Source organism: Saccopteryx bilineata, chromosome 10 (genome assembly GCF_036850765.1).
Source record: "Saccopteryx bilineata isolate mSacBil1 chromosome 10, mSacBil1_pri_phased_curated, whole genome shotgun sequence".
NCBI classification, from domain to species: domain Eukaryota; kingdom Metazoa; phylum Chordata; class Mammalia; order Chiroptera; family Emballonuridae; genus Saccopteryx; species Saccopteryx bilineata.
The window spans coordinates 43813964-43828291 of record NC_089499.1 but is presented as its reverse complement, the minus strand read 5'-3'; the positions used below and the strand labels follow the sequence as shown (position 1 = coordinate 43828291).

At 37.2% G+C, this 14328-nt stretch overlaps 1 protein-coding gene across 5 annotated transcripts in view; it reads right to left on the bottom strand.

Moving 5' to 3' along the window:
* Positions 1 to 14328, bottom strand: part of PIK3CB (phosphatidylinositol-4,5-bisphosphate 3-kinase catalytic subunit beta) — a 214524-nt gene that overhangs the window by 26113 nt on the left and 174083 nt on the right. For 4 of the 5 annotated variants that reach the window (XM_066244562.1, XM_066244561.1, XM_066244563.1 and 1 more), the window contains 4 exons: positions 12528 to 12716; positions 3318 to 3439; positions 2961 to 3026; positions 1227 to 1370 (listed from right to left, as the gene is read on the bottom strand). In XM_066244562.1, the coding sequence (XP_066100659.1) occupies positions 1227 to 1370; positions 2961 to 3026; positions 3318 to 3439; positions 12528 to 12716 (521 nt within the window). The remainder of the gene's footprint in view (positions 1 to 1226; positions 1371 to 2960; positions 3027 to 3317; positions 3440 to 12527; positions 12717 to 14328) is intronic. The other variant, XM_066244566.1, reaches the window with a different exon arrangement.

The following is a 14328-nucleotide window of genomic DNA, read 5'->3' as shown; positions in this document are numbered from 1 at the left end:
AGAATAGTGTATACATCTGAAACAGGAAGGAATATCTTATTCCCTGAGAAGTTTAAAAATAAGATCAAACTGGATAAGAAAAAAAAGACAATTTAAAAATAAAAACGGAAAAACTCTTCTTTTTTTTTTTTTTTTTTTTCATTTTTCTGAAGCTGGAAACAGGGAGAGACAGTCAGACAGACTCCCGCATGCGCCCGACTGGGATCCACCCGGCACGCCCACCATGGGGGGATGCTCTGCCCATCCTGGGCGTCGCCATGTTGCGACCAGAGCCACTCCAGCGCCTGAGGCAGAGACCACAGAGCCATCCCCAGTGCCCGGGCCATCTTTTGCTCCAATGGAGCCTTGGCTTTGGGAGGGGAAAAGAGAGACAGAGAGGAAAGTGCGGCGGAGGGGTGGAGAAGCAAATGGGCGCTTCTCCTGTGTGCCCTGGCCGGGAATCGAACCCGGGTCCTCCACACACTAGGCCGACGCTCTACCGCTGAGCCAACCGGCCAGGGCCTCAAAACTCTCTTATTAATAAGAAAATCAAGATCCAGAAATATAACCCCTAAAATTAATATAAAAATATTACAGATATAGAGCTTATTTCATTAAGAAGCTTAGCCTAAAAGAAGGAAAGTTATTTTTGTCTGGTAATCACTACTTTCAATACTTAAAATGACCTAGTTAATAAAGAAGCTGAAAATAAAGTTGCTGTTGTTTTAGGAAAATTTTTAAATCTTTACTCAGTAGTAGCAATGATCCAATATTACTACCCACAAACTTTTGGAAGGAATAAGTAGGTCTGTCTTTTAGTCCAAATATATTAACAAAGTAAATACACTTTACTGGAAAACAGCAATACATTATTATTTTCAGTTAAAAATCAAGAAGACGGGTGGATCCCAGTCAGGCGCATACGGGAGTCTGTCTGTCTGCCTCCCCGCTTCTCACTACAAAAAAATACTAAAAATTAAAATTAAAATTAAAAAAAAAATCAAGAAGACATACAGGAATACTTATCTGAATTACTCTGCCAAATACTGAAAATTAAGGGTTTGGGTTGGCAAGAAACAGAAGATATCAAGAAGAGTTTCAATGTTATAGATGGCTCAGAAACAACTGAAGCAGCTGATGGTTTTTTGCTAAAAGTCTTGTATTATGTTTATAGTTTTTATATTTCTACTTATATTTCTACTTATAAAAGCATAAAGTCGACTCAAATTGAAATATAAAACACTTACCTAAGGTGCCAAAATAGAAATTGCCCTATCCTTCGATTAGCAAGTGCTCTTTCTAATAGGAATCTAGAGAGGGCACAATCAAGAAAAGGCTCATATTTTAAAACTTGCACCAGTTGTAAAAGATACTGAGAGAGTTCTTCATCACTGAAAAAAACAAAGATACAGTGAGTTACTCAACACCCTGTGCCAGAAAAAGACCTTTCCTATCAAACTACCAAATACTAACGTACTGAAACACAATGATTCTTTTGGGCCAGGCTTGTTGCATGCTTGCAATCACTGTTCCACTATTATAACAACACAAGAAAAACTGAGGATTTCAGATGGGCAGGAGAGTGGAGAGATCAAAGAACACATATCTAAGGCATTTTTATTAAATTATTCAGGTTGATACAATTGATGATTATATTTACAATTGGCCCAGGGTCAAAATAAAATTAGATACTGATTTCTGGTCATGCTGAAAAAGTTGTATATTCAACTAATTAGTTTTTTAAAATAAAATATTAGTACTTTAGCAATTTATTTTCCTTTCCTATTATTAGGGCTAAGTAATCCCCTCTACCAGATAACCAATGAACGATTAAAATCTTAACTTTGAACAGCTTGAAGGATAAGAAAACGAGTGAAGGATAAGAAAACGAGTGCATTTGTAAGCGGGAATTGCACTGAATTAATATAACAGAATATTGTAACTAAACTGTTTTGATTAAGGTTAGTGGTTCTCTATTGGGTGTCCATCTCCAAACCATTCTCATGTAAACACATTCCGGTTATAGGTAATTCCAGTAGTTGGGTAAGATATGAAACCCAAGTCCACTACTTCCAAATAAATCCCATAGACTTCCACACAATACTGATGAAAGAGAACTGTAGAAGCATATTATTAACTGCAGCACTGTTTACAATAGACAAATCAGGAGAAAACTTAAAATGTTCCTCAGTAGGGGAACGAATAATTGAAATATATCCCTATGACAGAATGTTGCTCAGTAGTAAAAGGAATAAACTACATTTATAGGAAATGGGAGAAATTTACCTCAAAAACCTAATGGTGAATTTTATAACAGGCACAAATATAAAACAATACGTATGGTAAAACACATTTGTGGGGATTTTAAGTGTTTTATAACATTGTTCTATTTCTATATTTTTATACATACTGTGGTAAAAACAGAAAAATGTGGTATAGAAGGATACACACCAAATTCATGATTATGGCTGCCTGTGGAAAGTGAAAGTCATCTGGACTTGGTAAGGAAACTACGAGAACTTCATCTTTAATTGTAATGTTATTTGCTTAAAAATTTTAAAAAGTTTTGTAAAAAAATAATCATTACAAAATATTAACATTTATTAATTTTGAGTGGTAAACAGAAAAAGTTAACACAGCAGGCCTGACTGCTAACCTCTACAGAAGGCTGGCCTTTGGCTGGCATCTGGAGACAGATTTCAAAAGGCTCTCTACCACCCTGATAGGCGTGGGTCAACATGCCTAAACTATAAACAGTATGATTTATGCTGAATACCCATTTTTCTCTTGGAACTCTGGAATTTTGGTATGTGCTTGGTAAAGGGTGCTTGTGTGGCTAGCCCCCAATTTAAAATCCTAGCCACCAAGTCTCTAATGAGCTTCCCTGATAGATAATATTTCAAACGTGTTAACAATTTGTTGCTGGAGAAATTAAATGAATTTCGTGTGACTCCACTGGGAAAGGAACCTTAGAAACTTGCCTGGTTTCCTCCAGACTTTGCCCCATGAATCTTTTTCCTTTGCCAATTCTGTTCTGTGTCCTTTCACTGTAATAAATCATAACCAAGAGCAGAATTATATGCTGAGTCCTGTGAGTCCTCCTAGTGAATCACGGAACCTGACGGTGATCTTGGGGACCCCTGACCAAGTATGTTTTTGTTTGTTTTACAATATAAATAAGTGAGAGAGTGAGAAGGGAGGAGGGAAGAAACAAATGCTTTAAACTCGGAATCATTCCTAGCCTTTTCCTTTCTTGTGAGACATTCAAGAAGACATTACCTTCTCTATCCACTCCCAGGTAATTCCTTGCCCCCCAAAGAGCCCACTGAAGGAGATACCTCATGTGTCGCAGGCAGCCCACAGCATATTCCCGAACGTACTGATCTGGATAGTTGAAATCTAGAAGCTCCAGGGCCTCCCGGGGGGGCAGTTTAGGCCAAATCTGAAGTAATGCCTGAAGCTGTTTAAAAATTGAAACTGGTTCAGAAATTATAGGTGTTAGGAGCAAAGATGGATCAAAGAAAGGAGAAGCATACTTGCAATTAGAGAGACCTCAAAAATCTACTCCAGTTAATATGGTTTAATAAAGATTGTCACATCTGCAATATTCTATAGATAAACAGATAAAAACACATCAAGTACTTACCTAGAAATAGATAATATACTATATATGTATATGAATTCTATTATCAATAGCCATTAAAAAATTTTTAAAAGGAAAGGAGTAGGAGATAAGAGGGAAGGAGGGTATGTGTGGACAAAATAATAAAAAATACCTAAAAGTAAAACTCAAAGTAAAAATATAAGGTATAAGGTTCAAGTTAATGATGGAACATGTACACATAAAGTTTATTAACAACATAAAATTATTTTAATGGAGTTTACTTTTAACTTTTAATATTTTAAGAGGATCTTATCACTTAATGGAACTTTTTGACCATAACATGTTTAAACCCTTTAAATCATAACAAGTAACCCATTAGAAATAAACAGTACCTAGCTGTTTATTTTCTATAAACAAGACAAATACAACCAGTCTCCTACATACAGACGCCACTTAGAAATGGCCTAGAGTCTAGGCCAGCAAATCGCAGCTCGCGAGCCACATGCGGCTCTTTGGCTTCTTGAGTGTGGCTCTTCCACAAAATACCACGTGCGGGCGCTACCTCGATAAGGAATGTACCTACCTATATAGTTTAAGTTTAAAAAATTTGGCTGTCAAAAGAAATTTCAATCGTTGTACTCTCTGTTGACTAACAAGTTTGCCGACTACTGGCCTAGACTTAGGATAAAAATTAATCCCTTGGGGAGATGAGTTGGGACTGCAGGTGAAGGATAGGTTTGAGTATATACATGGCCACGTTTTTGGAAACCTAGTTCCAGAGCCCAAACTTCCTGAGCTTTTGTGTGAGACTTAAGCTATGAGTTTATGTATTTTACCTGCATTCCATCAGAAAAGTGAGGCTCATGATTGCTCCTGGAAAGAGTCCCTTCTTCCTCATGTTTTTGATGTTTAGAGCATGAGTTCTTTTTCTTTTTATTGTGTTGACACAGTTTCAAGTGCCCACTCAATATAACCTCTACACCCTACATCGTGCCCCCCACACCCCATGCAAAGTCTCTTTCCACCCGTTTTCCCTGCCTTGCCCCCCTCCCTTAACTACCCCCCTTCCCCTCTGGCTGTTGCTACCCTGCTGTCTGTATGTGTTGTGTATATAAGACTTGAGCTAATCCCTCACCTTCTCTGATCCCATCTCCTCTAACCCCTTCCGTGTGACAGCTGTTTGTCTGTTCCCTATGGCCCTGCCTCTGCTTTTATTTTGTTCCTCAGTTTATTGTGTTCAATAGATTCCATATATAATTGAGATCATACGGTATTTGCCTTTTTCTGCGTGGCTTATTTTACTTAGCATAATAATCTCCAGGCCTATCCATGCTGTAGCAAAAGGTAAGATTGCCTTCTTTTAATACTGCTACATAGTATTCCATTGTGTAAATGTACTACAGCTTTTTTATCCACTCGTCGGGCTGTTTCCAGATCTTGGCTATTGCAAACAACACTGCCATGAACATGGGGGTGTACATCCTCTCTTGAATTAGTGTTTTTTGATTCTTAGGATATATTCCTAAAAGTGGGATAGCTGGGTCATAAGGCAGTTCTATTTTCAATTTTTTGAGGAAACGCCATACTGTTTTCCACAGTAGCTGCATCAGTATGCATTCCCACCAGCAGTGCAGGAGGGTTCCCTTTTCTCCACATCTGGCAGGTGTGAGGTGGTATCTCATTGCGTTTTTAATTTGCATTTTCTGATGATTAGTGATGTTGAGCATTTTTTCATATGCCTATTGACCATCTGTATATCCTTTTTGGAGAAGTGGCTATTCAGGTCCTTTGCCCACTTTTTAACTGGATTGTTTGTGTTCCTGGTGTTGAGTTTTATAAGTTCTTTTTTTTAAAAGATTTTATTTTTTCACATCTTTTTAGAGAGGAGAGAGAGGGAGAGAGAAGGGGGGACGAGTAGAAAGCATCACCTCCCATATGTGCCTTGACAAGGCAAGTCCAGGGTTTCAAACTAGCAACTTCAGCATTCCAGGTTGAGGCTTTATCTATTGCACCACTACAGGTCAGGCCAGTCCTATAAATTCTTAATAAATTTTGGTAATTATTCCTTATCAGACGTATCAATGAATATGTATGTGCTCAGAGAGTGGGTTGTCTTTTTATTTTGTTAATGGTGTCTTTTGCCATGCAAAAGTTTTTTATTTTGATATAGTCCCATTTGTTTATTTTGTCTTCTATTTCACTTGTCTGAGGAGATATATCTGCAAAAATATTGCTATAAGAGATGTATGAGTGTCTACTGCCTATGTGATCTTCTAGGATTTTTATGGTTTCATGACTTACATTTAAGTCTTTTATTCATTTTGGGTTTATTTTTGTGAATGCTATAAATTGGTAGGCTTGTTTCTTTCTCTCTTTTTTTTCTTTTTGCATGTACCTGATAAATTTTCCCAATATCATTTATTAATGAGACTGTCTTTACTCCATTGTATACTCTTGCCTCCTTTGTCAAATATTAACTGACCATAAAGGCGTAGGTTTATTTCTGGGTTCTCTGTTCTTTTCCATTTATCTGTATGCTTGTTCTTATGCAAGTACCAACTTTTTTTATTATTATTACAATGGCCTTGTAGGATAGTTTAGTATCAGGAAATGTGATATATCTCACTTTGTTCTTCATTTACAAGCTTGCTGAGGCTATTTGGTTTTTTTTTTTGGTTCCAGATAAATTTTTGGAATATTTATTCTAGATCTGTGAAGTATGCTGTTGGTATTTTTAATAGGAATTGCACTGAATCTATATACTGCTTTGGGTAGTATGAACATTTTAATGATGTTGATTCTTCTTATCCATGAAAACAGTATATGGTTCTACCTGTTTGTACTTGCCTCAATTTCTTTTTTCAATGTCTTATGATTTTCTGAATACAAGTCTTTTACCTCCTTGGCTAAATTTATTCCTAGGTATTTTTTTGTTGTTGCAATAGTAAATGAGATTGTTTCCTTAATTTCTCTCACAGTTCATTAGTGGTGTAGAAAAATGCCACTGATTTCTGAATATTAATTTTATATCCAGCCATTTTGCTGAATTCATTTATTAGGTCTAGTAGTTTTTGGCAGAGACTTTAGGGTTTTCTATGTACAGTATCATGTCATCAGCAAATAATGATAAGTTTTACTTCTTCCTTTGCAATTTGGATGTCTTTTATTTCTTTTTTTTCCTTGAGATTTTATTTATTCATTTTAGAAAGAAGAGAGAGTGTGAAAAAGAGAGAAGGGGCATTAGAGGAGGAAGCATCAACTCCCATATGTGCTTGGACCAGGCAAGCCCAGGGTTTCAACAAACCAGCGACTTCAGCATTCTAGGTCGACACTTTATCCACTGCACCACCCCAGGTCAGGCCAGTTTCTTCTTCTTGTATATGACTGCTATGGGTAGGACTTCCAGACCTATGCTGAATAAGAGTAGTGAAAGGGGACACCCCAGTTTTGATACTGATCTTAAGGGGATTACTTTGTTTTTGCCTATTGAGTATGATGTTGTGTTCGTTTGTCCTATGTGGTCTTTATTTTGTTGAAATATGTTCCCTTTATTCCCACTTTGCTAAGAGTTTTTCATCATAAATAGTTGTTAGATTTTACCAAATGCTTTTTTTGCATCTACTGATATGATCACGTGAGTTTTAAATTTTATTTATTGATTTTAGAGAAAGGAGAGAGAGGGAAAGGGGGAAAAAAGCAGGAAGCATCAACTTGTAGTAGCTGCTTCTTGTATGTGCCTTGACCAGGTAAGCCCCAGGTTTCGAACAGGCAACCTCAGCATTCCAGGTTGACGCTCTATCAACTGTGCCACCACCAGTCAGGCTGATCATGTGGTTTTGTTTATGTGGTGAATCATATTTATCGGTTTGCAAGTATGGTACCTGCCTTGCCTCCCTGGAATAAATCTGACTTGATCATGGCATATGATCTTCTTAATGTATTGCTAGATCTAGTTCGCTAATATTTTGTTGAGAATTTTAGCATCTATGTTCATCAGGGATACTGGCCTATAGTTTTCATTCTTTGTAGTGTCTTTACCTGGTTTTGGAATTAGGATAATGATGTCTTGTAAAATGAGCTTGGAAGCCTTCCCTCCTCTTGAATTTTTTGAAATATTTTGAGAAGTACAGGTGTTAGCAATTTATGTTATGGTTGACATCAAATGCAAGGAAGATATACAAAATGTATAGATCAGGGTTACAAAATGATGGCAATAACTGGAGGACTTTCTCTCAACTGACTGCTCAGTCTTAAAGTCATGTTGTGAGAGACAGTCTGGCTATCTTGTGTATGTTGTTTCAGCTTTTGTGTGAGAGACTTGGGCTTTGAGAATCAAATAAAAATAGTTTACATTTTATTATTTAGTTCTACAAATTATTTAACCCCTCATTAATTATGTCAGTGCCCACGAAAAGTCAGTAATACCTGAAATGAGTATCTACCAGCTAAGTTCAAAGGTATTTTCTCATATCAAAAAAACTTCGCCCTGGCTCAGTAGTAGAGTGTCGGCCTGGCGTGCAGAAGTCCCGGGTTCAATTCCCGGCCAGGGCACACAGGAGAAGCGCCCATCTGCTTCTCCACCCCTGCCCCTCTCCTTCCTCTCTGTCTCTCTCTTCCCCTCCCGCAGCGAGGCTCCATTGGAGCAAAGATGGCCCGGGCGCTGGGGATGGCTCCTTGGCCTCTGCCCCAGGCGCTAGAGTGGCTCTGGTTGCAACAGAGCGACGCCCTAGAGGGGCAGAGCATCGCCCCCTGGTGGGCAGAGCGTCGCCCCCTAGTGGGCGTGCCAGGTGGATCCCAGTAGGGCGCGTGCGGGAGTCTGTCTCTCCCCGTTTCCAGCTTCAGAAAAATACAAAAAAACAACAACAACAAAACAAAACAAAACAAAAAACTTTGAAGTTCACTAAAGATAATGTAAGAAATTAACTTAATTTTTCAATTGTCTTACATTACAGAAAACTCTTGAATTAGTTTTAAAAATTGATTACACTGATATTATTCGTATACATTTATGTAAATTGCTAATGTAAATATGAAATTTATTACAATTTACATAATTCACCAAAAGTATTCAACAAACACAATAAAATGTTAGTTGTTTTTTGGAGGGGGGGACAGAGACAGAGAGGCAGAGAGAGGGACAGATAGGGACAGACAGACAGGAAGGGAGATGAGAAGCATCAATTATCAGTTTTTTGTTGTGACACCTTAGTTGTTCCTTGATTGTTTTCTCATATGTGCCTTGACCGGGGGGCTACAGCAGACTGAGTGACCCCTTGCTCAAACCAGATGATCCCACGCTCAAGCTGGCAACCTTGGGGTCTCGAACCTGGGTCCTCCACATCCCAGTCTGAATCTCTATACACTGCGCCACCACCTGGTCAAGCTAAAATGTTAGTTTTTAAATTTTAACGTTTACCTTAAAATTTTGATTTTTAAACTTGCATTTAATAAAAGAATAATCTTTATACTTGTTCTTTTTATATATAAAGCACAGACATATACACAGTATATAAACAGACATATACTTGTCTATAGTACCAAAATCTCATGGGAATGAGGTTATTAAGGGGAAAAAAACTACTGAAAAGGCTACTAAGGGAGTGTAATAATAAAAAAGTTTGAGAAATACTGGTTTAAAGACATGAAATACCCACCTCACCCCACCTTTTTGTCACTGATGAGGCCCCCCCCCACTTTGTCCAAGGCCCTAATGGACCAGCAGTCCTCACTATAGATAGAGGAATTGGGGTTTGATGGTGTTTCCTGAGGGTCTAAAACAATAGTAAACAGAAGTCCTAGCATATCCAGTTGACACTTGGGATATACATTACTCCATGAAAACAATTTACAAAGCATAGATAACATTCTATAACACTTGAAGTTCAACTGTATTATGGGTTAAAAACAGCCCTACTATTGAAAAGTGATTAAAAATCAAATGTGTTAGCATAAATAAATCACCAAAACCCATCACTTTAGTCTGAGGAAACCTATAGAAGCCAACAGGAAAGGGAGACCTGGCACGGCCATATAAACAGTGAAGACAAGGCTAGGTAATCACCTGCCGTCTGCAAAGACTTTTGAAAACCCCTTCTGCATTATGCCAACAAAATATTTTCCTATGGCTTAGTGAGAGGCTACCCTTCTATAGAACTTTTACTCATGGTTTATAGTTGTAGAATCAAAATACAAATTTTGCACCAGGCTTCTGACTCTTCACTTTCCAAGGTAGTAGATGTATTGAAAACACAACTTATATTCTTTTGTACCAGTTCACTATAACTGGCAATAGGATAGGGTTGGGAGAGAAGCCAAACCACATTACTTTTTATTCTACTAAATTTTTTTCTACACTACTAGAAAGGGGGATTAGGATTGTGAAATTTATGCTTTCATACACTTGTTTATACACATTCAGGTGCTTCTACTTGAGTATTAAGTTACACTATTAGCTTTCCTCTACCCAAATGGAGGATGTTAAATTATATCTGAAAAGAAAGCTTTTGGTTTCTTCATGGAAATGAAGTAAGCAAGCTAAATTCCAGTATATAAAAATTACTTTTACTAGGGTCCAAATAAATATTAACATAAATTAGCTCATTCCATTTTCTGACATAATAAACTTCTCAGATATCTTCTAAGTATACATTAAGAAATGTATCCTAGGCCCTGGCCAGTTGGCTCAGCGGTAGAGCATCGGCCTGGTGTGCGGGGGACCCGGGTTCGATTCCTGGCCAGGGCACATGGGAGAAGCGCCCATTTGCTTCTCCACCCCCACCCCCTCCTTCCTCTCTGTCTCTCTCTTCCCCTCCCGCAGCCAAGGCTCCATTGGAGCAAAGATGGCCCGGGCGCTGGGGATGGCTCCTTGGCCTCTGCCCCAGGCGCTAGAGTGGCTCTGGTCGCGGCAGAGCGACGCCCCGGAGGGGCAGAGCATCGCCCCCTGGTGGGCAGAGCATCGCCCCTGGTGGGCGTGCCGGGTGGATCCCGGTCGGGCGCATGCGGGAGTCTGTCTGACTGTCTCTCCCCGTTTCCAGCTTCAGAGAAATAAAAAAAAAAAAAAAAAAAAAAAAAAGAAATGTATCCTACTCTAGCCTCAACAGTGGTGGTGCAATGAATAGAGAGTTGACCCGGGACACTGAGGGACCAGGTTCAAAACCCCCAAGGTTGCCAGCTGGAGCGTAGGACCCCATGGTCGCTGGCTTGAGCCCAAAGGTCAGTGGCTTGAAGCCCAATGTCACTGGCCTGAGCCAGGGGTGACTTGGCTTGGCTGGAAACCCCTGGTCAAGGCATATATGAGAAGCAATAAATGAGCAACTACAAGGCCACAACTATGAGCTGCTGCTTCTTATCTCCCTCCCTTCCTCTCTCTCTCTCTCACTAAAAAAAAAAAAAAAAAAAAAAAAAAAAAAAAATTCCTACTCTATACATCTATACAAATAATATGATGCATTTCTTAGTGAAGAGTGAGATTGGGAAGCACTTAAAACTGAACACTATCCATGAGAAGTAGGCAAGTGTGCCAACTAAAAAAAATGGTTTTATCTTATATTCCACCATTATGGGGGTTGATAGAAAATTAAGCTTGAATTTAAATAAATAAGTGGTTAGAAGATAACTATGTCAGAACAATAAATCCTATCTAAATGACAAAAACAGTTCCTTTTGAGAGTAAGTAATGTGCATGTGGTATAACAATGGAAACAATTTAAACAAGGCCCATAATATCATTACACAACATGATTCAAAATATCATTAAGACATTAAGAAATAAAAGAAGTCCTTTCTATACTTAATTTGAGAAGTAAAACTGTAACATCAAAGATTTAAAAAATAAATATAATTAAAATAAAAATTTAAGTTATAGATATTATTAAGGCCAGAAAACTCTTTAAAAGATTGGATGAATTCAAATAAGTAAAAAAATTTGGTTATTTTAATATGCCAAATGTATTCATTTTGATTAAAATCCATTTCAATGATCTTTCTATAGAACATTAATGATCAATTAAATTTAATAAACACCACTGCTTTTTGACAGAGTCTTGAAAAATTAAATCAAGGTGCTAAAATTTAGTGGCCTTTTCGGAGCAAACATTTTTTACCTTCTCTATTCTGCCTAAAGACACACACTCAACTCTGCCAAACTGAAATTAATAGTAAAATTGATCTGACTGCTTTATGCTGTAAAATGTTAACTTTCACAAGTAGAGGTAGCTTTCAAACAATACATGCTCATTTTAGAATAGTTATTACAAAGAGTCTTATGATTAAAACTTTGGAATTCACTGAACTTTAGAAGTAGCTGGTAATTACTAGACAATTACACCAAAACCACTGCTTTTGTGTGTGTGTGTGTGTGTGTGTGTGTGTGTGTGTGTGTTTAGTGAAAGATTCAGAAAATCTACATAGAATCCAGGATTTTTTAAATCTCAAAATGTTCTGCCCTCACCAGGCGGTGGCACAGTGAATAGAGCGTCGGACTGGGATGTGGAGGACCCAGGTTTGAGACCCCAAGGTCACCAGCTTGAGTACAGGCTCATCTGGTTTGAGCAAAGCTCACCGGCTTGGACCCAAGGTCATTGAGCAAGGGGTTACTCAGTCTGCTGAAGGCCCATGGTCAAGGCACATATGAGAAAGCAATCAATTAACAACTAAGGTGTTACAACGAAAATCTGATGATTGATGCCTCTCATCTCTCTCCGTTCCTGTCTGTCTGTTCCTGTCTATCCCTCTCTCTGTATCTGTAAAAAAAATAAAAATAAAAATAAAATAAAAAATGTTCTGGACAACTATTTAGATTATTTGTATGATTTTAAAGCCTCAAAATTTCTCCTGCAAAAAATTATCCAACCAATAGAAATATACGTAGGAAAGGACAATTTATACAAAATCAACAAAGTAATATAAATTCTCAAAAAGTGTTACAGAAATGATCTTTTGTTACCTGAGCAACATCTTCAAGTTTATTCCACTTGATTGAAAGTAATAATTTTGGCAGCGACTGTGGGAAGTTCTCTCTGCAATCTTGCCGCAAAGTCCAAATGAGATCCATTTCATTCTCACACAGTTGAGACAAGGGATCCCTGTCCAAAATTTCCTTCAGTACAGCAAGAAATTTTTTTCCACCCCGACTCTAAGATAGTAAAATTACTCATTATAGAACTGAACTCTACAAACATTCTTAGCAAACCTTAGCAAATTTTATATAATGAATTTATAAACATTTTAACATGAGCTTTAACATGTGAGATACTTAAATATAATTTCCCAAAAATATTAATAAAGATGGATTCCCCTTTTAAAGTTTTTATTGTCCAATATAATATCAGTAAGCTAAGAATGAAGAGTTATTCTTAAACAGTTCTGAAAAAAGAAAAATACTGTTTCCTAAAAATCCACATGCAAACACTAGGTGTCAGAATTGTAATTTGGATTAAAAAAAGTCACTTATTATTTGAACAGAATTAAACAAATAAACAAAATGATAAACCAAACATAAGAAGTTAAAAAAAAAAACTAATAGGAGGCTTCTTGGCTCACAGGAATAAAACCATTTAAATTAAGAATGAAATCTAGCCTGACCAGGTGGCGGTGCAGTGGATAGAGCATCGGACTGGGATGCGGAAGGACCCAGGTTCGAACCCCCGAGGTTGCCAGCTTAAGTGCGAGCTCATCTGGTTTGAGCAAAGCTCACCAGCTTGGACCCAAGGTCGCTGGCTCCAGCAAGGGGTTGCTCAGTCTGCTGAAGGCCCGCAGTCAAGGCACATATGAGAAAGCAATCAATGAACAACTAAGGTGTTGCAACGCGCAATGAAAAACTAATGATTGATGCTTCTCATCTCTCTCTGTTCCTGTCTGTCTGTCCCTAACTAGCCCTCTCTCTGACTCTCTCTCTGTCTCTGTAAAAAATAAATTAAAAAAAAAATTTTTTTAAAAGAAAAAGAATGAAATCAATAAAGAAGATCCATGCTATTTTTTGTATCTAGACTCTGAATTGCATTATGAAAAAGATTTGCACTGCACTGCCTGATACTTAGAGAAATACTATACCAGTTAAGCCAAACCACATTATAACACACACACACCCCTTGGCAGTATATTCTATTATTATATTAGTAATATTATATATATTAGTAATATTATAATATTACTAATAATATATATTAGTAATATTACTAATATTATATTACTTTACATTAATTTAACAAGAATTTGATATGAACATTAAAATAAATTAAAAAGACATTACTAATTTTCTAAAGTTATAAGTTCAAAATAGTACAAGCATATATAAAAAAGAATGAAGGAGATAACAATTCTTTGTAAAATATCTGAAAGGCACAACAGAAAACACTACTGGAACTAATAAGCAATTAAAGCAAGGTTGCAGGATATGAGGTCAATATATAAAAGTAAATCGCTTTCCTATACATCAGAAACAAGTGGAATTTGACATTAAAAACACAGGTATCACTTATATTAGCACCCAAAATTATAAACACTTGGGTATAAAACTAACAAAATATATACAAGATCTATATGAGGAAAAGTAGATAATTCTGATGAATAAAATCAAAGAACTAAATCAATGATGAGATATTCCATGTTCATGGATAGAAAGACTCAGTATCGTCAAAAAGTCAGTTCTTCCCAACTAACAGACTCAAGACAAAACTAATCAAAATTCCAACAAGTAATTTTGTGGGTATCAATAAACTGATTCTGAAGTTTATATGGAAAAACAA